At 41.7% G+C, this 25,450-nt stretch overlaps 2 protein-coding genes across 3 annotated transcripts; one reads left to right on the forward strand and one right to left on the reverse strand.

Annotated features, from left to right (window-relative positions):
• Positions 1 to 19,445: 19,445 nt before the first annotated feature.
• Positions 19,446 to 21,795, reverse strand: LOC105703827 (RING-box protein 1A). The gene is made up of 5 exons (XM_012432517.1): positions 21,665 to 21,795; positions 21,451 to 21,478; positions 21,125 to 21,246; positions 20,887 to 20,972; positions 19,446 to 20,676 (listed from the first exon to the last, which is right to left on the reverse strand). Exons 1-5 carry the CDS (start codon positions 21,755 to 21,757, stop codon positions 20,664 to 20,666), a joined length of 342 nt encoding a protein of 113 aa, XP_012287940.1. The 5' UTR covers positions 21,758 to 21,795; the 3' UTR covers positions 19,446 to 20,663.
• A 298-nt stretch (positions 21,796 to 22,093) lies between these two features.
• LOC105703932 (SWI/SNF-related matrix-associated actin-dependent regulator of chromatin subfamily B member 1) lies at positions 22,094 to 24,882 on the forward strand. 2 transcript variants are annotated; one of them, XM_012432729.2, is made up of 6 exons: positions 22,094 to 22,263; positions 22,493 to 22,962; positions 23,045 to 23,172; positions 23,434 to 23,746; positions 23,833 to 24,009; positions 24,116 to 24,882. In XM_012432729.2, exons 2-6 carry the CDS (start codon positions 22,511 to 22,513, stop codon positions 24,153 to 24,155), a joined length of 1,110 nt encoding a protein of 369 aa, XP_012288152.1. In that variant the 5' UTR covers positions 22,094 to 22,263; positions 22,493 to 22,510; the 3' UTR covers positions 24,156 to 24,882. The 2 variants fall into 2 exon arrangements, with proteins under 2 accessions (XP_012288152.1, XP_012288151.1); XM_012432728.2 differs by having other exon boundaries at positions 22,095 to 22,263; positions 22,506 to 22,962.
• Positions 24,883 to 25,450: the final 568 nt, after the last annotated feature.

Below are 25,450 nucleotides of genomic sequence, written 5' to 3' on the forward strand. Positions count from 1 at the left end.
TACTAAAATATACGAATTTAACCAAAATACTTGAAAGAACAAATATGCTTTTAACTTCATCGGAAAAATATGCAAATCCTACCTTAATTCAAACGCTAGTTCCATCGGGTTTGTATTAAGCATTAGTTTATATCGAACTATAACACATCGTTATTTGAAAGACAATATTAAACCGATTTATTCTCCTCTTACGGTTGGTACTTGCTTGTTCATCGGTTACAACAATTTAATCCGCCGCATCAAACCGTTTATTTAGGACTTTGTATTAATTTCGTTTTAAATGCACTTTTAATCACTCGGCAAAACACTGAAGCGGAAAATGGAATATCGATTCGATGTTAGCTTCATGAATTAAAAGGTCTTTTTCTTACTACGAATCCTCGGGAAAATGCTGGAAACTTTCAACTAGGACATCGGAGTCGGGAGAAACGAAACGTTTCTTAGATAATCGAAATCTCTAAGAAAATCCCTGTCCCCATCCCTTGCATTCCCCTTCTTGCACTTTTCTTATTCGTTCCTTCTTTGCCACCGTCAAAATCTTCCCCGGTTCATCTTTAGCAGTCGTGAAAATATCTGGACAAAGCATTGACGTTCTCTCCGTCTCTCTCCAATTCTCTACTCGAAGGACTTAAAACCTACGTGTCCCTTCAGAACCTCAATTTTCTCGTTACGTTCTGAGGAGTGTCCTTCATTATCTTCCTCGCCTTTCAATAAATACATAACCTTCCAATCCGAATTAAAAATGCTATTCCTCGATTAATTTATATAAACATCATCGAGGAGAAAATCGCGTAATGATGTAGTGAAGGCGATTGTCAGTCGGTGGAAGAATAACATTCCTCATTCGTAACAAATTAAATATGTTGAAAGCAAAGAGCGAAGAACAATCTCAATCGAATTATTTCCAATATTTAACGTTATTATAATCAGTAAATATCCAGCAGTATAGTGACCCGTGGACAATTACGAAAAATCAGTGATTTCGGTAATGATTGGCCGGCGAGAAGAGAGGGAGGGTGCGAAACCACGACGAGAGAGCACCATGACGCCCGCAATAATGTCGACGGGTTATAACCTATTGGAAATCATAGCACCTGGCGAGGCCGGCATAATAACGAGGCGTAATGACGATTGTCTATCACCTGAGAACCATAGGGGGACACTTGCCCACACGGGCAAATGTAATCGGTCACGCTCACGCCGACAGCGCGTACGTGAGCGAGTCGTGCACGCGGCGGCGGCGTACGCACGACTGCGCGCGATCACGTGCTCGCGTCACGTGTGTCACTGCGCATACGTATGCGCACGCACTCATACTCATCCTTCAAACGCATATACATACGCACATATATACAATACACAGGTAACACGGTCGCAAATTGAACACACGAAGGTATAATATGTGCGAACGCGTACAAGCGCAAGTACGAACGTGGGAGTATGTACGCACATGTAGACAGATGGTCACGTGCAACTTACACATATAACTATATACCACAGACCACGACTCGCGTTTCGGCTTTTGCCGCCCTCCGCTCGATATATGCGCTCTCCCGCACGAATAGCGACGCAAGACTGAATTAACGAGCGAATTCGCGCAAGCGACGTAACGTTGTAACCCATGAGCGACCTCGCTTAAACTTTCGTAATAGCGGGATATGCGTTGAATCGCGATCGATTGGGATTTGCCAGCCGTGCGGCAGTTCATTCGACCGTCATGTGCGTGCTTGTTACGGGATGATTAATGTCTAATTTTGAAGCACGTTGTATCGTAACGACGTATACCCTTTTTACACCCACGCTGAGCGAAAGCTGATCCCGACCGTCCGCTTCGACCGAATCACTTACGTTAACGTAATATCGTTATGTATGGATTTCGATTTTAGTGAAAATGTACCCTGTTAAAAAAATAGTATAATTTTATTGCATTTCTATTGAGTTTTATTCAGACATGGTATACTAATTTTATAACATATTTTGGAATTAAATGTATAACATGTATTATAAATTTAGGACGTATGTGTAATAAATTTATAAGATATGTTGTGAATTTGGGTTGATCGGTACTTGATATTAAACGTTTTTTCTAGAAAAAAACTTCTTTGCATTGTACGCAAACTTGTGAACATATGAAAAATGAAATGAAAAATATTCTTATACGCTGTTTGGGGTTTTGACGTGAAAATGAACAGAAATACCTTAAATGATGGTATCACACGGAGTAATTGGTGCAGAGTTGAGTGTACACTCGGAAAATCCCAATTAATTTGATTCAAATAATTTCGACATTTCGGATCTGCTGATCGCTCGCTTTTGATTAACACCCTCATTAACGTTGATGCTGTCCTATTTTTCATCCTATTTGACGCTATTCTCTCAATCTCAGTTATTCATTTCTAATATGGTCGTATCAGCGGTCAAAGGAGTGTCATTCGACGTCAGATTATAAAAAAATGTCCCTCACTTTTGATAATTCTTTCCGTCTATTTTTTTTTTTTTTTTCAATGGGGGAAAGCAGGTCATAAACGTTTAAACTCGTTAACACTGATACATAATTCTCCGTGTACAAGAGAAATAACAGATAGCCCTCACAGTTCATGTCAAAGGTAAATTAATCGCTATATCCTGTAACATCTTCAACATATACTTTCGGCGTACATTTTAAGCAAAGGAAATATTTCTTTAAAATAGCTCTTACTCACCTAAAGCGAATTTCACATGCGATAAAATGCACCCAAATATGATATTTATAAGCTACAATATAATTACTGGTTAACAGACTATGACTCAATATTACCTCAAAAAGGGACCATTCGATTGTATTCATAAACTGAATGTTTTCATGAGACAAATATGATACCAAAAAGCAGAATTGATTATTCAATCAAATCGAGTTAAATTATGCACAATTTCAAATTTATTTACGTACTGCCGAGTTCAGTTCTTTATTTTTATTTTTTTTCATAAATCAACAGAATTTATCGACATTTTCCGCTGCGACATGAAATACGATGTACGCGTTATATTAGCTGTGTACTTTGAAAGGGAACATTTATTAAAATGAATGTATTCATTATACATACGACTCTAGTCCAACCGATGCTTTTGTTGCATTTACCAAATATGTAAATGGGGCAAAATTTCTATATATTATTGTTAATAGAGACTTGATGAGTGTACATACGAGGCATAGTAACGATCCTCGCAACTATAACATCTATTAACCCGTTAACTGCGGAATTTACTGTAACATTATGAGTTACCGACGTGTATACACGTCGAACGCAGTTAACTTATTAAACATTATTATCACACAAAATTCCAAACAAATATTACGAAACAAACTCGTTCGTAAACGAGTTCTATCATCCTCGTCAACCCTAAATGCCCAATAGGTTATGCCATTTGAGACTATTTTTCTAAAGGTATGTACATTCAACCAGGAATTGTTAATTATAAATTGAGAAGTATCGAAAGATAGAACCGATTCTGGTAACGGAATTCATTTTTTGCTCGAGTGCAGTCGACTGCAACACAAGGACGGTCATCCGTTGCCATTGATTCCAGGACGAGCATGGCACAATACCGTACGCTCTATTGCAACCCTATTATTTCATCCCCATTTCCATGCATATACCTTGTTCCCTTTCCCCCTCTTTTCCTATTTCTCTCTTTTTTCATAGCAAGCCCTCATATCGCCTCCACCCATCCCTCCGTCCTCCTCTTTCAATCGAGTTTTATTTCCTCTTTATTAAAGATCATTGTACCTCCAAAATGCTCGCCGCACCACTGATCAAATTGAATTCCGCTTGCGGGAAGGAATCGCGTCGAGCGTTTTTCATGTCCCATTGTTACGAGTTTGTTAAGAAACGCGTGACCCAGAGCCCACTTTTGAATTTCCCGGGGTCTCGCAGCTGCAAGTGGTGGCTTAACCCCTTGACTTAACAAACATCTTACATGTTATATTAATCGACGTTATGTGATATTAACGAATTTTTTTAATAGCATTCGTTACATATCATGTTAGTCCAGTGTAATGTAATTCTAACGTGGGTAGCCACTGAGGGAGGATCGAATTAGAGAATAGAATCAGGATTTTTGCCAGAGCTCATCCCGGCCAGATCTACCGTCATAAATCCAAAGTACCCTGATCGTTTCGATTATCCGGTAGAAAATTGATCTTCGCGCAGAATGTCACGCGTCCCTGGGCCGCCATTGCGCTCAACGTATGACCCGTCAACGCGACTGTACTTCCATGGGGCCGGGGCTAAACGTCCCTATGGCATGGAGCATCAATTTTACAGGCAGTAAACTAGCAGACGCGTCGAACGTGGGTCCTCGATGGAATTCAAGACCTCTTTGCATGACAACGATGTTCCGCAAATGTCAGGCCCTCCTCCCTAGGGTGTCCCTAGGCCGCGCGTCTCGCTCGCGACCAAAGGACCGCAAACGGAAGGACTCTCCGGAAGCGACTCTAAGAAGGGTCGAAGCGGCCCCGAGGTCCGATATAATAATGCGAGATTAATGTCCCCCGACTCGTCGGTCCAGGGGTGCTACCTTGATTAATCGCCGGGACGTGAATACGTGAAACATCCAATGCGCTGCCGCGGAATAAGGGAGGGAGCCCCCGAGAGGACAGCTTCCTCCCGAAGGAAAAGTCTTACTCTTATCACCTCTCCATTAACCCTCCTACTGTCCCTCGAGGAAACCATCCACACCGGGGGAGGTTCTTGTGGCGTCTCTCGAGCCATATGAGCTTATGTGTAAAAAACGTAACCTTTACTAACAAGAGAACATGGAGGTCGAGATGCGTTCCGGGTGGATGTTCGACAGGGACTAAAAGTATCTGTTCGGTCCGTTCGGAAAATCGGAGAATATACCCTAAAAGAAAATTGTTTTACTCGAATCGACTGATTTGAAGGATGCCTCGCTTCGCCTTAATCGTCACCAATTCGGTACCGCGGAAATATTTCTTCGCCTATAAAACTTGTTTTTAAAGTCTCCGTGTTGATACCATTTTCAAAGCGCATGCATTTTGCAATGCCAAACAATTGAACCAACGTAACGAATCGTAAGGTAATTGAAAAAGTCATGATTTCTCGCATTTCCCGGTGCGGGTGAAACTTTGAGCGTTAAAGTCGCAGCCTGCCGGATCATCCCTCGACCACCCGACAGTCGGTCTTCCGTATAACGAACCGTAATTGAATGCGTTTTTGCGACTCGCGGTAATTATTATCGATATCGACCCGCGAGCGAGAATCACGGAGCCGGCGCGCCATCTCTGTCCAGCTAACAGCAGCTGACAGCTCCTCTGACAGCCACGTGACGTCTGCGGCCATTCTGCCACGCATCTAATTATTGCTCTCCGTGTACGCGGCCGGTGTGGGAGGCGCGGAAGGTATGCAACGGGTGTACAACCTGTTCTGGAAACGCGACCGCGTACGCAAGATCGAGGGAATGGCCTCTCCTCTTCCCTTTTGTTCGTGTCACTCCTCGGATGTGCCTCGCAAGGCAAATTAAATCCCCCACAATTATTTGCAAATAGTTTACCGACTGTTTACACCTCTACAACGTTTCGTGACTTTCATGTCATACGACACATTGAAAATGATTGATGTCTTGTTTGATCTATCCGACAAAGCTCAAGAAATCCCCTCGTCCAAGGATCGAGTCGTCCACCTTGAAAAAACCCGCACCTCGTTCCTACACTGTTAAAAAAATTCATACGCTTTTATTACATAATGCTGTAATAAAATTATGAAATGTGAAGTATGTGAAATTGGGTGGGAAAAATTATAAACTTGACATTCGGAAGTCACTTAGTACACATTTATAATTTTCCGCGATGAGTTTTTAATTTTATGATACTATTTTATAATTCCGTAAACGTGTCTTCTGAAATTATTATATAATCATGACATACCATGTCTGAATAAAACTTCCATGAAAAATGTTATAGGATTCAAAGAATTTTTTGAACAGTATCGGCGAGCCGGTCAAAAGCAGCTCGCTCCTGATCGTCGGAGTGGGCGGTATTATTTTTACCCCGCGACTGTAGCGACGAGACACGCGGTGTTATCAAACACGGCATTGTCTAACTTTAATTGAAAATATTGGAATAAATTTTCCAATAGACGTCGCCGGCGGAGCACGACGCTCGCGTCGGCGCCTGCGCGCGTCCACGGGGAACGGCGCGAAACCCAACGAGCTATTTGAGGCCGAGGCGTCGTATAACGTTGTTCAAAAATACCCTCGCCTAGTCGGCCTGGCGTTTTGGCAATTGAAATCTATCCCCCCCCCCCCCCCGGGCGGATCCCGCCACTCGGGGACTCTTTCACCCCCGGCAATTTCGCCGGGCCGATAAATGGAGTTCGGCTCGCTGGCTGCATTTATATGTCGGCGCCCTACGCGGGGGCGTGCGACCCCTCCGCGGAAATTCCCCCCGAAAATGACGGAAGGAAATATTCCCGTGCATTCCGATGCGCGAACGCGGGGACCCGGGACGTGGGATCCTTTTTCCTCGGTCTTCCTATTTTTCCCACTTTGCTTTGGCCTCCTCCTTTCCTTCTTCGCGCGCGACGAGGACAGGGGGAGGGACCCCACCCTCAGCGGGTCGGTCGCGTTTTCCCGTGGCGGAGGTGCTCCAACTTTAAAAGGTCGCTCCGCGGAGCTACTCGTGCTTAAGACCTCTTTTGCTTTGAAAACGCCGGAAAAGAGGAAAGACACCGACGAGCACCGAGCCGCGTCATCGATAATTAGGAGGCGACCGGGCGCCGGAGGGTATACCCGCCACCCTTACAAATGGATTCTAAACTGCCGCGGAGGGCGGCTTTTTCTCGCGCTAAAATCAATTTCTGGAGGAAGAGGGAAGGATCTTCGAGGCGTATACGCGTTGGAAGAGTAATAACCCAACTTGGGGACCTCCAAACTATTCAAAATGCACTGTTAAAAATATCCATAAAATTCATACACTTTTAATATATATTACGTTATAATTTCATTACAACCTTATGTACTAAAAGTGTAGGAATTTTATGCATTTTTTTTTTTAACAGCGTAGGCTCCGAGTAGTCGCAGAAAACCCCGGCGAACGGCAGCGGGTGATTCCTAGCAAAGAGGTGTCAGATAAATAAAAGGCAAATCGCGTCCGTCGACGGCGACGAGCGACGGACGAGATTCGGGGAAACGACGTTACCAGCGCGGCCGCTTCGTCGGGTGAGGAAGAAAGAGCGCAAAACCGAGTGGCCGAATTGATATCGAAATTCGCTGGCGAGCGCGGTGGGGGGAATTCGAGAGCAATTCGCACGCGGGGCGCAAACATTGCGTATATACGGCCGGATGTCAAGAGTAAACGCACCCCCACGGGGAGCGGAGCCCCCGGGCGATGGTGGGATTCGGCCCCCGAGGATAATTACGAGCTCGAATCTTTTCCCCCAGGACGCGCCCCTCTCGTGCGCTCCCCGGGCGTCCTCGCGGCGCCCTACCTCGCGCCCCCGGCCCGGTAACGACGGTAATGAAACGCTTTTAATGGCGTTTCCACGGGTCACCGGCGCTCCGCGGGATTTCGCCGGAGCAGTCGCGACGGTTATCGGAGTCGATCATTCAATTTCGCGCTGCAAATTGTCCGTACCGGATGCTCATATCCGGGCACTTCCGGTCCCCCTGGCGCCGCCGCCCCCGCCCTGCCGCGCCGCTCCCAAGGGGGTTGGTCCCGATCGGCGCCGAACTCTCGCTTCCGGTCGCCCGCGCAGCCCTCCCCGTCTCCCTTGCTCTTCTTCCCTCTTCCCTTCCCACTTTGCGACCCCCGCGACCCCCTCCCTTTTTCTCCAGCCACCCAGGCAACCCATGAAGTGGAATATACGTAAATTAATCGTCTCAATTAGGTCTATAAGTATAGCAAATGTATATCGTCTGTCATCCACCTAAAAAAATATCTAAAGGATATGTATAAATATCTATCTATATTGTAGATGAAAAGTATATGTCCATTATTGATCTACGAATATCTACTTATTTCTCGACGCATAGGAAATATATAATAGCTCTAGTAGACATCCACCAAAGGTTAATCGACTCTGCTCAAAAAGTGTCATGAATTTAATTTTTTTTTACAGATACATATGAATATTTATAGACCATCTATTGTCTACATACGTTCAAGAAATATTTATATACGATTAATTTACGGATATTCCACGTTCCGCGGTGCCTGGGCAGGAACATGCCGGGGCCAGGGCACCGGGATCCCGGGAACGGAAATTCAACTCCACCAGCCCTCTTCGGGGCTCACCTCCCCGAGGATGGAGGCGCCCCGCGGAGCGGGATTGTTTTCAGATTTATTACGTGGAACAGGGACACTTGCTCTTGTCGCGCGGGCTCTCCTCCTCCCTTGTGTTTGTTCGGGGCGACGAGAGGGAGGGCAAAAACTGCACCGAGGCACGTCGAATAAATATGGTGATGTACCGGCCTCGACAGAGTGCACCGACATCAGATCTAGGTGGGAATAAATTACGTTTGGATGTTGTAAATCGGCGAGGTATCAAAAGTGACCTATCTAAAAATTGCCCTTTGTCCGGGCCAACGAGGGAGAATTTTATTCACGTTTTCACGTGCATACAAGGAATCGATGAATGCGTTGTACAGGTAGCGATAATGGTACAAACACGTGGACACGAAACACGTGGACATCAGATCTAGGTGGGAATAAATTACGTTTGGATGTTGTAAATCGACGAGGTATCAAAAGTGACCTATCTAAAAATTGCCCTTTGTCCGGACCAACGAGGGAGAATTTTATTCACGTTTTCACGTGCATACAAGGAATCGATGAATGCGTTGTACAAGTAGCGATAATGGTATAAACACGTGGACACGAAGAGGTAAGAAGAGAGACTACTCGGACGAGACTCGATCGCCATTTGACAAACTTCTCAAACGACTCGGCGTGATAGGGCAAAGGAATTCCCCTTATGTTTTCGACGAAAGTTCTTTGGCGAGAAGTCCCAAACTCTTCGAATTCACTCCAGCAAAAGGATCGCCTCCTTTGACGGTTTTGGCTATTGCTCCGTCGAGACGCTGTCTAGACTTTTCCCTGACGAATCTCGGATCTCTTATCAAAGTCGAGCAACACGAACCGGGCGAACGATATTCCTCGATTCGATCGAAACGCGATCGATCGATTCCGTACTATACCGTATTTATCAATATGAATTTTCAATCATTTCGTTCGACATTCTTTCCAGGCAAAATCTACACCTGATAATAATTAGACCAACTTCTTCGGCACCTCTTTTTTTGTCGGAAGTCGGTTTCTGCAGTTCCGTGACGCTTTCTCCTCAATGATCGGCCTGACAAAGTTACGCGAAAAGTGTCAGAAGAGGTCGAACGAGTGGTAGAAAGTTTGGGGAAACTTGAAAATCGACATAGACGAGCCCGTAAATCGGCCGCGAGTAATTGGAGGACCGCGAACCGGAAGGAAGGGGGTCGCGTTTACAGGAGACGTTACTCGGAAACGACGGTGGTTTACGGCGGCGCTCGTCGATCATTAACTGCGCTTGTACCATAGGCACGAACTTCGAGTTTGAGCTCCACTCGAGTTCGAGAATTGCCAGAGTCTCCTCCCGAAGCTAATATTCCGGAAGATTACGGAAACATTGAGTACTTCGCTTAAAAAAAGGGTTCGAAAGCCCCGTGGCCTCTGAATTTACGATAGGAACTAAAAAGCACACTATCGACTTGAAACTTCCAATGACAGATTTCATTTTAAATTACTTTCGTATACGTCTACGTGAGTAAATTTAATATCCTTAATTCGTGCAAATGTATGGAAAGAAAGGCTCATAAGTATATACATAACGTGTCTTTATTGCCTTATTTACTTTCATTTTTAGATTCCTACGATGGATGCATTCATTCAATTTAAAAAAATTTTTTCATATTTTTTTAATCTGCTATAAAAAATGAAATGTTCAGTACGCACAGAATAGCGAGAAGACCATAACGAATTCGATCCAAAAATTGTATTTTTGAAATCATTTCTTTGCTTAGACCCTCTGTTTCCGCCCAATGAGTACTGTACATCCCTAAAGTCTTGAACCCTCCTTCTTTAACACCCTGTACGTACCTCGTACCCTTCGTGTACACCCAGAAACCTGTACTTCGGTAACCCCGGTAAACCGAACGACCTACTTCTCGCCGGCGGTTTAACTGCTCGCAAGCGGTGCATGCTGGAAAATTTGGGAACTCCATAAACTCGAAACTTGATTCCCACGCGTCATGCCGCGCCTCCTGATTACACGGATATGCCGATAAATGCCGCCAGTGAGCCAAGCCAACGAAATCAACCCGAAGAGATTTAACGAGAAGTGAAACCCGTGACAAGAGCCCCCTCATTTCGTTGCGAATCGGTAAACGAAGAACTCTTGCCAAAAAAATGTTCATACTCTAATGCCGTCATGTACAGACAAACTTTTCGGATGGCACTTTCCCATCCCCTTACCAAAAAAAAAAAATGAAGAAAGATTATCAAAAAGGAAAGTCTAATCAGTGATAATGACCCGAAAAAAGTATTAAAATTCTTACAACGTGGAAAACAAATGCAAGAACGTTGATAAAAGTGTGCAATGAAAAACTGTCATGTAAATGGAACATTGCTTTGCTTGTAGGACAAATATGACTTATAATATCCTAAATTAACTTGGAATATATTTATTTTCATTGATAAATGTAATACCAGATTTTACGATACACCCGTGTTCCTTATCTAATATCTTATGGGAAATTCAGTAATACCCGTTCTTGCGCGGTAATTCTCGTACGCTCTGACGTGTAATGCGTACGTAATTCATGTCTACTATGTGGATACTTTGATAAACGTCATGTCAACGGCATCGCGTCAGCGACGTTTAATGAAGGAAATTAACGGCACTTGTGAAATTATCCCGTATATTTCACTCGGTCGCGTAGATTATCAATAAATGCGATTACATGTTAAGAGTGGGCGTGTCTGGAATCTGTTTTATATTGCCATAAAATAAGATAACCAGGAATCATTTTCGGTAATAGTGGATAATTTCTACGAAAAGCATTAATTAATAAACAAGATCAACCGTGCAACTGTTCCACAAGTAATAACCTGACTCGCTGTCTAGTCCTTAATCCTTAATCACTTTGCGGTCACGATAATGCATACATACATATATACATATATACACAACCATTCCAGCGTAGTCGAATTAATTGTTAAGTCGCCATGCTACCAAACTTTTCCTGCTATTGTTTCTAAGGAACTCCAAGAGTAACACGCGACAGAAACTCGGTACCTATCGAACCAAGAAAAGCAAACATGGATTACACCGGTCCTGGAGAGTATCGACTTTATTTTCGGTTTCCCTGCAACTTTTCTGGAAATCTACCCTGTCAATTAAAGTGATGTGAAAGTGGCGTGAAGTGGTCTCGTTTATAAAACATTTCTCCAAACTGTGTGCACCGTATCGTTTCACACTTGACAATGCGAATATGGATGCTATAAAGAAGGTCCTTACATCCATAAAATTTTAATTTTTTGTAAAAAATGAAACCTCGTGAGTTTCAGGACCTACCTTAGGTCCTCCATATTCACGTGGTAAAATATGAAACGAATCGGTACATATATATATAGGCTGACTCTTTCTTATATATCGCACATATATAGACTTTTTTATATATCGCCGAGCAACGCTTTATTCGCCCCGTTTCGATCCCTCTCTTTGACCTTAATCCAGGTTCACCCCAGCGATCGAACAATGAGAACAATGCGTAGCAGTTTACTGGTGGAAACCGTTAATTAAAGCGCAGGTTGCTCGCGCGATGCAACAACCTGAATCAAGTTTAATCAGGTAGGTGGAAAACAATAGACTATGGAAAGACTATTACGTTAGACGAAAGTTGGGCAACTCGAAGCATGTTCTATTGCCAGACCTTCCATACTCGCAACCAATCCCAAACAGTGCGATCAATCGTCAATATCATTTGTTTTAGGGAAATCCATACAGCTTACGTCCAAATATTGTCAATACACCGCAAAGGAACAATGAGGACGTTTAACTTGAGACACCATTGTATATGGTGAACAATTCATTAAAAAAAAAAAAAATGTCGAATAAAAGTTCCTTGATTTCGTTGCCCTTAATTTTGAATAATGCGTACTCCCAAAGATGCTTTGTTAGGAAATTATATAAAACATGAAATATGTAAAAAAAAAAATGCTGCGTGTCTAATTTTGCATATCAATATTTCGCCAGCAATAGTCGATACAATTCTCACGCCAACGTAATAACGAATCTATTACGGATCCAATTTCGTTGCGGTTTCGTCGAGCCCCAGCCATGGAGCATTAATTCTCTCAATTAGTTAATTCACGATTGTATTCCCGCACGTACGTTTTTTGCACTCCCGGGCGAATGAACATTTGATAGTGTATAATCTGGCGACAGAGGCCAAAAAATAAATTAATTCACCATTGGAAGTAGCACTCATTTGAATATTTCACTTTCCATGTATAATAAAAATTAACATCTAACATTTTTTACAAATCATTAATTCAAAACATTAATGGAGATTCTCTGGAGCAGAAACAGCAGAGACAAAAATGGGGTAAAGTAAAACGTTAACAACTATTTTCACTTAAATCACCCGTAGATCTAATTTGTTGTTAAAAGACCCCTCGCCGTGGAATATATTTCTTCGATTTGCGCATTATTATGAAAATGAAGAAAAGCGATCCGTCAGCACGAAATCGGAAATCTAAGATGTGAAATCCTGCTGTCTGAAATAATTGGGATTATAATTGTGCCGATAATTATGAAAGTGGTCTAAGTCAAAATTAAAAAAAAAAATGAGTTTATCAGTTATTTCACGCCATATTATTTCAAACGAAATTAATTCAATGTAATTTCGAAACAAAAAATATATGACTTAGATATATATAATTATGGGCAGAATTGTAAACGCCAACCGTTTGCTCCCTAATCGGTAGAAAAGTACGTCAGCTTCTATCTGGTACTGGGTTTTGGAGCCGGGCCATTAGTATTTACCGGATTGCAAATTGGCGCGGAAATGGCATCCGGGTCGTTCAGGACGATTACACCGGCTTCGAGGCTCCTGCTGGTTACGGCCCAGATGCACTCCATATTCCTGAACTGCAAGGACTCCGAGCCACCGCGGCACAGGACCCTCGCTAAATCGGGACTCATGCACGCGGTAGCGACTAATCTCTGCGAGTGGCTGAGCGTAGATCCTCTTCATCATCCTCCTCGTCCACGTTCGTCGATTAGATCTTCCCCGAGAATCTGCGTGACGTCAGACGTCGCTATCTACTCAACCGAAGGGAACGCATCTCGAGACCTTCGAATTCGGTTCTCTTCGCTAATTTACGATACTCCCACGAAACTGAATTATGATATAATAATTAATCAAGAAACTCGGCAGAATATTGTACGAGCCAAAATTCGTTATATCGAAATATCTATGAACGATTTCATGAGTTCCAGGACCTACTTTACGGCCTCCACGTTCACGTGGTAAAATCTGAAACGAATCGGTGCGCCCAATTCGGAGAATATTTTCCCCAAGGATTTAATTTCTCTGGTACATATATATATAGATTGACGCTTTCATATCACGTTAACACTGGCGAGGAAAAATATCCCGGTTTGAAGAAAAAAAACACATTTAAAGTAAGGTTTTTTCGGGATGTAAACGTGAGCTCTTTTTTCTTTCTTTATGAAAAATATCTAGCGTACTGCTGGAGGTATTTGGAAGGACTCGGCGCGGCTTCTGTATCGAGATGTTGAAAACCAGCTGATGAAGCGGAGAACCAACCGAAGCTCAAGAGCGACAGGAAATCAAAAGCCCTCAGGGTGGCAGGAGGCAACCCCACTCCGGATCGAGAAATGAGTAGAGAAATTCGAATCTCGTTTCACAGGCCTCGGTGGAGGATGCGCGCCACGAAATCATTCGATTGAAAGATTCGAGGACGACCAAGAAGTGATCCCGAAGACTCCGATCGATTCTCCCCCTGCACGATCGAATTTGGCCTGATCTAACCAGTGTCCCTAGCAAAATTGAATATTTTTCAAACGTTTCCAATGTATTAGGCAGATAATATTTAAAAGATACTTATATTGCAATTAAACGAAACGTCTTGTATATCTTTAATACGCAACAAATAGTAATGACCTCCAATTAGAGAAGAACCATCCCTCGCTTTTTTAAAGTATCAAATAAATAACTTTCTCCTGGTTAATATCTTATTTACACATAAACCAAACTATCGATGACATCGTTAATTGAAGTTTGCGGCTATCCAGCGATATCTTCATATTGCCTGGGGGCGACGATCGATCGTTAACGAGAAACCTGACAGGAAACTGATCACTTCCCTAAACGTCATGAATATTGCCTTGTGGACAGTAAACACTAGGACGACCGTAACTCGAGCATCGGTGTAATTTTCGATGTTTTACGCTCCTTGGAGGCTTGGAATCGAAAATGAAGAGTTTCAGGACCTAGCTCGAACAATTTAGGATACCGTAGAAATAGAACATTACGGAGTCATATGAGAAAATATGGAAAATACTTTCACCAACTAAGTGACTAACGCGTGTTTTTAGAGGAAAAATTTAGTTCCACCTAAACGTCACAGATGGCGAGGTTGGCCATAAACAGTCATCAGAATAATGAATTCACGGGATTTCGACCGTTTTAAATCGATCTCTATATCATTAATTAACCGAAATGACATGTGGAACGCTTCAATTCATATAATTATCAACATAGACTGTAAAAGATTTCAACGTAAATATAAATGTAGGCAACGTGACGCGCCTTATGTTCCCGATGGAGTATCCAAAACGGCATTACCACCAAAAAGGGTACAGATGAGTTTAATTTCCTCGACGTCGATTAAATTTCCCTGCGCCTTTCGTGTCATCTTAAATGTGGGAAGGCCTTTCAGATTTCGAAAGCCCGGATGAACCTCGCATGCCCAAACGGCAAGATAGCCGAGTAAAGAAGGCGTCGAGTTCCATCGACGCCCCACGGGCGTCGTGCACCGACAGTTTGATACAGTTTACGGTAAATACATTTGGGTGGCAATCACGTGGCGGGGTGTGCCGCCCTCGGAGCAAGGGGTTGCTTTCGGAGGACGAAGAGCGAGTGGTCTAGCGGCGGGCCAGTGGAGTGCTCTTAGCAACCCTTTGTTGCTCCAGGCTGCTCCTGCGGGCCGTCAGTCTGGACAGGAACCAACGGCCTCTGATTTACTTAGCCCATCGAGTGCTCTTTTCCTCGTTGGCCGATGTACGCTCCCTAGATCGTCGCCAGAGAACTCCTGGTCTGGCCTCCTCGACTCCACTAGGCGAAAGAGTAACGAGGGAGCAGAAGAAAGAGCGATTCCTCCCCCAAGATTCGGCTCTTAGACTGGAAATGCGGATCGCCGAAACGGACTCGTTAAGGTGGAGTGAAACCCGCCCCTCAAATCAGTCGATGCGCATAAAACACTTTTTTTAAAGGGTTTGCATAGTCCTGTCTAAAACATTGACACGTGACTCGCGAGCAGCTAGGAATTATCCTGACACTTAAAAAATGTGGATTTTTGAAATCAATTTTTTAAACATAGTTTAGGTAATGGCTGCACTTGGGGAGAAACAATCCTTAAAGCCCGTGCAGGAATTTATTTAGCGGTATCATTTTCCTCCAGCTCATGAAAACCTTTTGGTCGAAATAGGTATACACAAAATCGTGGTAGAAATAGCGTTAAGCGATACTTTCGGTGCGCGTTGCCGATGTTTAAAAATAAACGCCTTTCTTGTTCCATAAAGTGTGCAGCAAAGCGATACGGAATAAAAATAAAACGGAGGATAAGCTAGGAAAACGTCGGGTCTTCGAAAGGGTGGGCCATCCCTTCGGGGCGACTAAAATGGGCTTTGTTTTTCTCGCGGATCTAACGAGGATTTACCGAGGCGGTCCTCGCGACCGATACGAGGGGGCGCCACCGTCGGTGTCGTCAACGCGAAAGCACAAATCTCTCCCGTGTGCGTGTAAACGGATCCCCGAAGGTGGCGCTGTTGCCCCGCAACCCCGAACCACCCCAAGTCTGTCGGATGATATTGAACAAGGACAAAAAAAGGAGCCGAAGAAACCTTGATATATCCGCCAAACACAGAACCTCAAACGCTTCGCTGATTTATCCGATAATAGATGGGCCGCGAGAACGGGAACGGCGAAAGATTTTTCTTTTTCAATCACACGACGGAATAGATCTGCAGATATCTCGCGGATGGTTTTGCCAAATAAATATAGGAATCCTGCATCTCTGTCCAGCTTGAAATAAAAGTCCCACCAAACACGGTTACGTGATAATAATATAACCCTTACATGACGTGTGTACCATGTAACGTAACATACATATATAATTGCAATGCTTACATATTTGTAAAAGTATTACCGAGCGGCAATAATTCGACGTTATATGACATTAATGTACCTTTAGAATAACATTCGCTATATATCATGTTATTCCAGTGTTATGTAACAGTAACATAGTGTGTTTGGTGGGACCTACATTAACAAAGTGTCGTGAACCCAAACTTAATCCAATTTATTCGCTATTTTTTCTCCCAAGAAAGCTTAAAATCCACTCGACCGCAATTCTAGCCACGAAAAAACCGGGAATCAATTTCCCTTAGACATTTTTCTAGAACCAATAAAGCAAAGGCAGAAGACCTGCGTTCGCGGGTGTCTCGGGGATCCTCTCGGTTTCTCCGATTCTCCGGTTTACGAGTAAACAGGTCGAGTAGTCGGGCCGCCTCGCGAAACACGGTCTGTCGCGATTAAAACTCGGATAACGAAATGAAATCAGCGTTTTCCAGCGTCGACGGCGTTTCGAAGGCAGGAGGAGGAGGAGGAGGAGGAACCGCCGGATCGCTCAAGGGGTTGGGGGAAAGGGCAGGGGGAGACGAGGACGAGACAGAAGCCGCGAGGCCGTCGCCGATTGGACGAGCCTCAGGAATGTATTTAATTCGATTGGCCTTTCCCGCCAAAAGGGAAGGGGCGAGGTCGCGGCGCGCGAGGGCGACGGGGTGTTCTGTTTCCGGCGGAAATGAGGCCCCTCGCGACTACCGGCTCTCCTCCCCGCCGCCCCTCGCGCCACCGCACCGGGGGAGGCTCAAAATCGTATTTATATTCCATCTCCCGCGCTCAGGTAAACGCCGAGGTGAGGACATTGGGAGGACGGCGCCGCGCATGCGCGTCGACTGGCGCGAATCCGAGGCGACGTTTAACCTCGATTTAAGGTGCAGGGAAACCCCGCCCTCAAATCAGTCGATACGAATAAGACAGGTTTTTTATTTTCTTTTTCTAAGGATATTGCATCGAACCGTCTGTCATTTTTATATATGACTCGTGAGCACTTTGGAATTATCCTGACACTTGCATATCTTGGATTTTAGAAAGAACCTTATGAAAAAGAGAATAACAGGACCCTCGGAAAAGAACCTTATGAAGAGGAACAAGCAAAATACGGTTATGCGACAATAACACAGCCGTTACATAAAGTTTGTAACACGTAATGGAGGAATAACGGACCGCGCGACGCAACGACTCGAAATGGAACTCAAACGTAATTTCACCCGCGACTGAAAATGAGGGTGAAGTCGCTCCCGAAAGGGAAAATCCAACGAGTTGACTAATCAGGAATTCAAAATGGACTCCCCGAATTCAGGAAAAGGGCACTTACTTTACCGAAGGGTGTTCGCCGCAGTTCACGGGGTTCTCTGCTGCTTCCTTCTTGTCCGAGGTGGAGTTCCGGGGCTGCGACGGCGGCATTCAGGCACTCGCGATTTTAACAAAACTTTAGGGAATCCAGAAAATTCTTGAAACGGTTCACTCGATGCGTCGGGTCCAACGGTCCGAGGCGAACTAGGAGCTCCTTGGGTCCGGCTAGATAAAGGATTCCGGGCGGGCCCCGCCGGAATCTTACGTGCTGATTGTTAATTGGCTCTAGACGCTCTTTCATTGTCCGGGTTCCCAAAATTTCCCGCTCTGCGCTGCGCTAATTGGCGCCAAAGAATTCAAAAGTCCCATGGAAGCCCAGATCGGATATTAGCGCCTGATGCTCCAAAAGTTGGCTAACAAGCCAGAAGTGGGGGTAAAAGAGAGATCGCATGTTAGCCAACGGTATCTCACATACGGGAGGAAGAGAGACGCATATAGAAAGGCGAGCATTGTGGGTAAGATGAAGAAAGAATGCACTTCGCTATATGTCGCCATAAGATTAAGAGAGATGGAGAGATGATTACAGCGCCGCCATCCGTTGGCTAACGTACTATTTATCGAGCATCGAACGTCCGTATCTTTCTAGGCTTCTATGGAGCTTCAACTTCATATTTTCTATTCAATTTCATCAACCATGTTCATTAATCGTTCATTTTAATGAAGCAGGACAAAGCAAATCGCCTCAGTAACTACTAATTTACCTATTACAAATCAATCCTATAATCAAACTCGTGTATAGTTATCAATAGATCATCAGAACTGATTATTATCCCTGCACGCCGGAATCGAAGAAGGGATCTTATGTAATCATTATATTTAAAAAAAAATGCATTTTGAAAACGAAGATTATTTTTTATCGAGGCAATTTACTAAACTTATTTATTACCAGGTATTCGCATGTCCTGGAAGAATGTAATAGTCGCGATATACCCAGGTCAGAGGACGAAACATTGTATCGTACGTAGCGCAAACCTAACAAGTCTCCGTAGCGTACGTTATCAAGGGACAGTATCGTCCTGGGAAAAAAAGGATTCTCTCCCCCGAGTTGGCAAGGAGTCGGTGAGAATCGGCGTTTATTTATTACGCGTGGAATGTTACGCGCGGGAAACCTAAGGGGAGGTCGTAATGGAGGAAAGGGAGAAGAGCATAACCGAGAATCACTGTCAGGCCGTACCGTAAGAGTTAACCAACCCCGAAGTAGACGGCAACGGGGAAAAGAACCACGCGGTCCCACGTGGTGCAAGGACGGACGAAACTTTTACCTCGCGAAGCCCCTGTAAGGCCGGATAATCGGATCATCCGGGCTGGAATAAAAAAAAAAAATGCTAGAAACGGAAAGAGGTACCGGCGCATTCGCGGTGAAGCAGCTGCGACCCCGAATTCATTTTCGATTGCGAATCCACGAACCTCCTTCCGACACCAAAAATCGATCCGCCTATTCGCCGTGAATTCTATAGTAAATCCTTCAGATCCTTGGAATTGACTTCTGATAGCAAATGCGGCAGCTTCAAGTTTTTCATTTATCGTGTAGTCACCCATTGATCACCAAATTTATTTTATATCCATACCTTTCGAGAATATCAGAGAAAGGATTAGCCCCTCTGCGTGATTTCCTGAGTTGATCAACATGAATATGCATGCGTATATATTTATGTAATTCTTTATAATACGTACATGCATACTTTTTAATATATACTATATAAAGAATTTTAAAGAATTACGTATACATGACTATTACTGCCTTCAGAAATTCTCACCATGAATATAGAAGTTATTTCAAGGTAGTAGGTTTAAATGTGGAAACGTTTTATCCATTTTAAGGGTAACTTATCTGTACTTGCAGGTTTCCTAACATAAAATCACCTGTTTGAAATTACTAGGAAAATCTCGATGGTCATTTTGTAACTTGTGCATAACATGCTGGAAATTTAATTGTGTTAATTGATTTCTTAATGATTTTAACTGTACATTTTCAAAATTCATCAAGGTCCTACGGACGAAGTTATCACAAGTGTAAATATATTTTCTACAAGTTTGTATCTGTATTTTTGCTGTTAAACGTTAAAATAACTACATCATATCATCATGTAACTACTACCCATGATATAAAAGTAAAAAGTCTAAACCGTAAGGGAGAAAGTAGCTACTTAGTGTCAAGGGTATCGACTAATAATTTAATGGTTTTATTATAAACTATTTCTTAGTACGTATATACATTTTTCATTTCTTGTTTACATATGTAACCTAGAATTACAACCAATAGGCGGTCAGGTGTTTTAGTTTGTTTTACATGTTCGTTTCTCTTTCAGATTGATTTTGACTAACAAGGTAGCTTGAAATGTATTTTATTAGAAAACTGTTAAATCAGAACAATTATAGAATAAAATGACAAGTCTAGATTTCACAATTTGTAACCATATTCACATTTTGTAAATCCTTTACCAATACTATAGGATTTTGATTTTTTCGTTTATTTAAGTTCATGACATTTTTAAAAATGATTTCAGATACAATGGCTTGATATTGATGGTTTAATACCAGTCTTATACCTATTATCGATAACACAGTTGTGCTCACTTGCGACTTAATATCAAGTGTAGCACATAATGATAATGTGTAGCAACAACGTGTGAAACATGGAATTGATCAAATTTCAATCACGTTTAAGCATTTTTTAGACTTCCATTAAAATGCTTCTGAAGCGAAGGACCTTGATCGACAATATTTAGCTATGCACAAGAAATTAAATCCTCTACCAAAATTTAGTATCTTTCGAATATCACGGTTTCATACAGACGTCGGCTGCTGAATTGTTAAGGGCTCTGATGTCCATGGCAGCTGAGCACACTTGGCTAGTGTCCATACCTAGAGGTAAAGCAAACATATGAATTATCAAATAAACAAGCATTTCTGTAAATGCAATTAATACGAAAATTGGAAAATATATGAAAGTGCCAGTGTGCGATGCCCGCTAACGTTTGATAATAGTAATCGTAACGCTAAATATTATTAGTTCACCACAATTTCCCCTCGAAGCTAAGAAGCCAAAATTGTACTTGTTCAATGAATACTTACTTCTGGAATTCCCATTCACGATTGTCGAGTGGGCAAACTTGTCGAGTCTTCAACCAACGGGAGATGCAATGGAAATGGAATGCATGCTGTGCAACGAAAGTAAAGTTGCATCATTAACAGATTACATTTGTAAACTAAATGCACTCTACTTTAATAGAAATAAACCGTGATTCTAAATGTGAGTCCTGGTGGATATTTACAATGGCAAACATAAAATACTGCTCGTTTGAACACGTACGTTGCATACACCCCAGGCTACTGTGCATTCTTCACTAGTCGCAGATGCTTGATTTGCTTGGCATTCGATACACAAATCCATTATATGGTTACGACAAATGGCGCAGTTGTCCACCACAATATCTGAAAATCACAATTTATAGTATATTTCAAATCCAAATGATATTTATATATTTCAAAGCCAAGTATAGTTTCCATTAAAAATATCCTCTGAATGTAAATTGTATAAACCCCCTTGTTATAACTAGAAAAGAAAACAAAATAATTTATTTGTAAGGCACAATTGGAGATAGAAATAAAAGCTGTAAAAACTTATGGATTACTTACCCCATGCCCACAGCGCTACGGCATTCCACTGAAAAAGATGTTTTCAGTTAAAAATAATGTATCGTTTACGTTCACAATGAGAATGCTATTCGGCTTATAACGATCACGAGAAATGACAAAGCACTAACGAGGTTAGAATGGTATGCCACCCTTAATTAGCAAAAAGAAATGATAATTATACTTTACGATACTTCTTAAAAATGTCTTAACTAACCTTTTTGACTTCAAAACGTTTCTTCTCTCCTTTACTGCTGCTAGACGTGGGCAAATCAATTTCCTCATCGTCGATGTCCATTGCTGACGCCATTTTAAAATTTTGATCTATCCGAGATACTGACCTCTGGTGATCGAAAAGAGGTAACTAGAAGGTAGCGCGTAGATAAAATGGAAATCCTTCTTACCGAAATAACCGGAACACATACTAACCATGCCGGTGCAGTTAGTATGTGGCTTGTGCATACATACAAACGGTGCGCACGCATTGGTTAATCTGGAAGTGGAACTGTAAAGGAGAGCCATCTATCATTTCATCTTTCTCGGACACATGCTTACTGAATTTCGTACGACAAGGATGCAGATACATCCAAATCCATCTCTTGGACAAGTTTACCGTGTATTCTTAAGCGTGGCGAGCGTTCCAGTTTGCTATATATTTCAGAGGTGTTTTGTCAAAACGATCGCTTCGAGACTTTACAAAGTGTTGGTATTGCACTGTTGACAGGTGAAAAGTAAGGTTAGAATTGTGCGTCAACCGAAAACACGAAACTACAAGCCGGCCAACGTTCCTTTTATTCAGAGTTACTTAAAACTGTAGTAAGTCGATATTTTAAGATCTACACGGTTATCGTAAAACCGTCACACAATTATTTGTTTTCTTGTATCAATTACTGAACAATAGATCACATTATTGAAAGCATTCGTGAAAAGGCAAATCTTTGTTCCATAATGAATATATAAATATTAACTTGAATAAGAAAATGATTGTTTTTTAATAGCTGCATCATCGTGTGAATAAAAGAATACAAACATTTTCAATTTTAAGCCTTTTGTTTTAGAAAATATGGCACTACGAACTTACGGAGATAAGCCAATAAGTTTCCAAGTTGGTGAAAATGGAGAGTATTACTGCATTGGCTCTGAAGTGGGCAATTACTTACGACTATTTCGAGGATCTCTATACAAAAGATATCCTGGCATGTATAGAAGATCAATTACTAATGATGAGCGTAAAAAGCTCGTTGAACTCGGTCTGAGTCAACATGTACTTGCCTCGAGTGTGTCTCTTTTAAGAGCAAGCGAAGTAGAAGATATTATTGAAGGAAACGATGACAAATATAAAGCTGTATCAGTACATTCGACAGAACCTCCAGCACCCAGAGAGGGTAAATCTAAGAAATCCATGGCATGGGTGCCAAGTTTACCAAATAGTTCACATTTAGATGCAGTTCCTCAAGCAACACCTATTAATCGTAATAGAGTTCATAATAAGAAAGTTAGAACTTTTCCCTTGTGGTAAGAGTTTACTAAAGATCAATTTTCCAATTCTACAATGTAATGAAGTATACAACAGACTTATAACATTGAGATTTTACAGCTTTGACGACACCGATCCTTCTGCAAACTTGGAAAATGCTGCACAACAGGAAATGCTTGTCCCAATTCGTCTTGACATGGAAATTGAAGGACAAAAATTAAGAGACACATTCACGTGGAATAAAAATGGTACATTCCGTTTTTAACCTCTTATAATGTATCTATAATACTTTTATCGTACCTCTTCTTTAACCCTTTGCGGTTTTATTTACCTCAGATTAAAATGACTTCGATGGCTGAAAGCAGACGTACGACTGCAAAGGGTTAAAGCAAATACCTAAGTGGCCTTCGTATAACCTCTAACCACGCACAAAAGTTATTAAGTGTACTATTTTTCTTAGTAAAATATCTTGGCTAACCACTTTATATTTTCAATCTTTTTTTTTTCAGAGAGTCTTATAACCCCAGAGCAGTTTGCAGAAGTATTATGTGATGACCTAGATCTAAATCCTTTAACGTTTGTTCCTGCAATTGCACAGGCTATAAGACAACAAATAGATGCCTTTCCTCAGGAGACTATTCTGGAGGATCAATGCGATCAAAGAGTTATAATTAAACTTAATATACACGTTGGAAATACTTCATTAGTGGACCAAGTTGAATGGGATATGTCTGAGAAAGAAAATAATCCAGAAAAATTTGCAATGAAATTATGTGCTGAATTAGGTCTTGGAGGGGAATTTGTTACAGCAATTGCTTACAGGTGAATCTAAAATTGCTCATGTTATTAAAAATATGCATTTGCTATACCAGTTTTTTCCACTTCATAATCTAATATATTGTTTTTAGTGTACGAGGTCAATTATCTTGGCATCAGAGGACATATGCATTTTCGGAAGCTCCATTACCCACGGTTGAAGTTCCATTTAGGCCTCCATCTGAAGCTGATCAATGGGCTCCATTCTTGGAGACCTTAACGGATGCAGAAATGGAGAAAAAAATTCGCGACCAAGACAGAAACACACGGTATGATCAGTAATACATGTCTAATATGTTTCAGATTTGAAAAAATATTCATAACTCATCATTAACGTGTTTCTGGTCATTCTAATTGCCTAAATTTCTATTGCAGCCGAATGCGACGACTGGCAAACACAACACCAGGGTGGTAAGGAATTCAATTTGTCATGACCTGCAGTATCACAGACGAACACCAGTACTTTGTACTTGCATCATTCGCACTGGTTAAATATTTACTTTTCTGTTCTGATCTGAACCAGTAACTTTTAAGTGAAACAAATAGATAATTATATACAGTGTTGCAGCAACAGGACAGTACTGAAAACACGTAGAATAAAATATGATAAGCTTTTACCAAATTACAGATCACATTACAAATTTATTTAACATTCTCTGTAATTACACAATTCATTATTAATTCTTATTTTACATAATGATATAGTAACGTAAACTATAACATAAAAGCTTAAAATATTTTTTAATTGGTATATTTTCATCATTAGATTGTAAATACTGCAGCAAAAGATAACGCATGTGTATCGATTAAAAATATTTTTTTCCGGTCACAACTACATGTTGCACAATATCTAGGGAATTATCGTATAGGGAAACATTTGAACACTCTTAAGGTGTTTTATCATCATCATATATATTAGAAGGCCGATAACTTTTGAAACTATAAACATATAGAATAAAAAAAGAATCATCAATAAATATCCAGTAAACGTGAATTCAACAAAGTTTGATTAATTTTGCTACAGTAATATTTAACACTAAGCTGAGTAATGTCCCTTTTAATACGCATAACCTCTTTAGTTAATGGATAATTAAATTCTATTCCTATACGAAATAAGATAAATTAAAATGTTTTTAAACGTGTATTACATGTTTATTTTCACAACATTTCTAATTTTCGACCTCCTGATTAACTGATTATCATACATTCTATAAAATCAGCATCGAAGAAAAATTAAATATTTCGTTAAATAGAGAAAGCTCAGCAACAAGAAAATATTAATTAAACATCAATAATCGCTAGAGCTGTAGTGGGCTTATACCACAATTTAAAAAAAAGTTGGAGAAATATCTCCATTTCGTGAGCCATCTGTCACGAATCGCGCACGTGGTCAAACTCAAACGCGTGATCTTCCAAGATATCAAGGACCACTCGAGTTGGGAAAGGTACATTCATAATTTCACGAGGTCAGGTACAGAATTGGATAGTGACGCGACATTCGAAGTTTTTTTTACATAAAATACTTAGGGGAAGTATAATTACTCCCAAATGTACAAAAAATTCTTCCATGAGGGGAAAATTTATGACTTTCTTCAAGGAACTGCATGCCGTTTTTAAAGAGACAACCTCTTCCGATTCATCGAACACGGAACACACCGTGAAATTCACGGCGTGAACACGTGCATGGTTAGGTAATTTCACGTTTTTCGA

The sequence above is a fragment of the Orussus abietinus genome, unplaced genomic scaffold (assembly GCF_000612105.2).
Source record: "Orussus abietinus isolate OABI.00-Male unplaced genomic scaffold, Oabi_2.0 scaffold32, whole genome shotgun sequence".
Taxonomy (NCBI): Eukaryota; Metazoa; Arthropoda; class Insecta; order Hymenoptera; family Orussidae; genus Orussus; species Orussus abietinus.

Coding starts and splice junctions, on each gene's coding strand:
- LOC105703827 (XM_012432517.1), bottom strand. CDS start 21,757: ATGGCGTCAGCAATGGACATCGACGATGAGGAAATTGATTTGCCCACG. Junction 21,479..21,664: donor AACGTTTTGAAGTCAAAAAG/GTTAGTTAAGAC, acceptor CATCTTTTTCAG/TGGAATGCCGTAGCGCTGTG. Junction 21,247..21,450: donor CGTAGCGCTGTGGGCATGGG/GTAAGTAATCCA, acceptor TGTGATTTTCAG/ATATTGTGGTGGACAACTGC.
- LOC105703932 (XM_012432729.2), top strand. CDS start 22,511: ATGGCACTACGAACTTACGGAGATAAGCCAATAAGTTTCCAAGTTGGT. Junction 23,173..23,433: donor ATTCACGTGGAATAAAAATG/GTACATTCCGTT, acceptor TTTTTTTTTCAG/AGAGTCTTATAACCCCAGAG. Junction 23,747..23,832: donor GTTACAGCAATTGCTTACAG/GTGAATCTAAAA, acceptor TATTGTTTTTAG/TGTACGAGGTCAATTATCTT.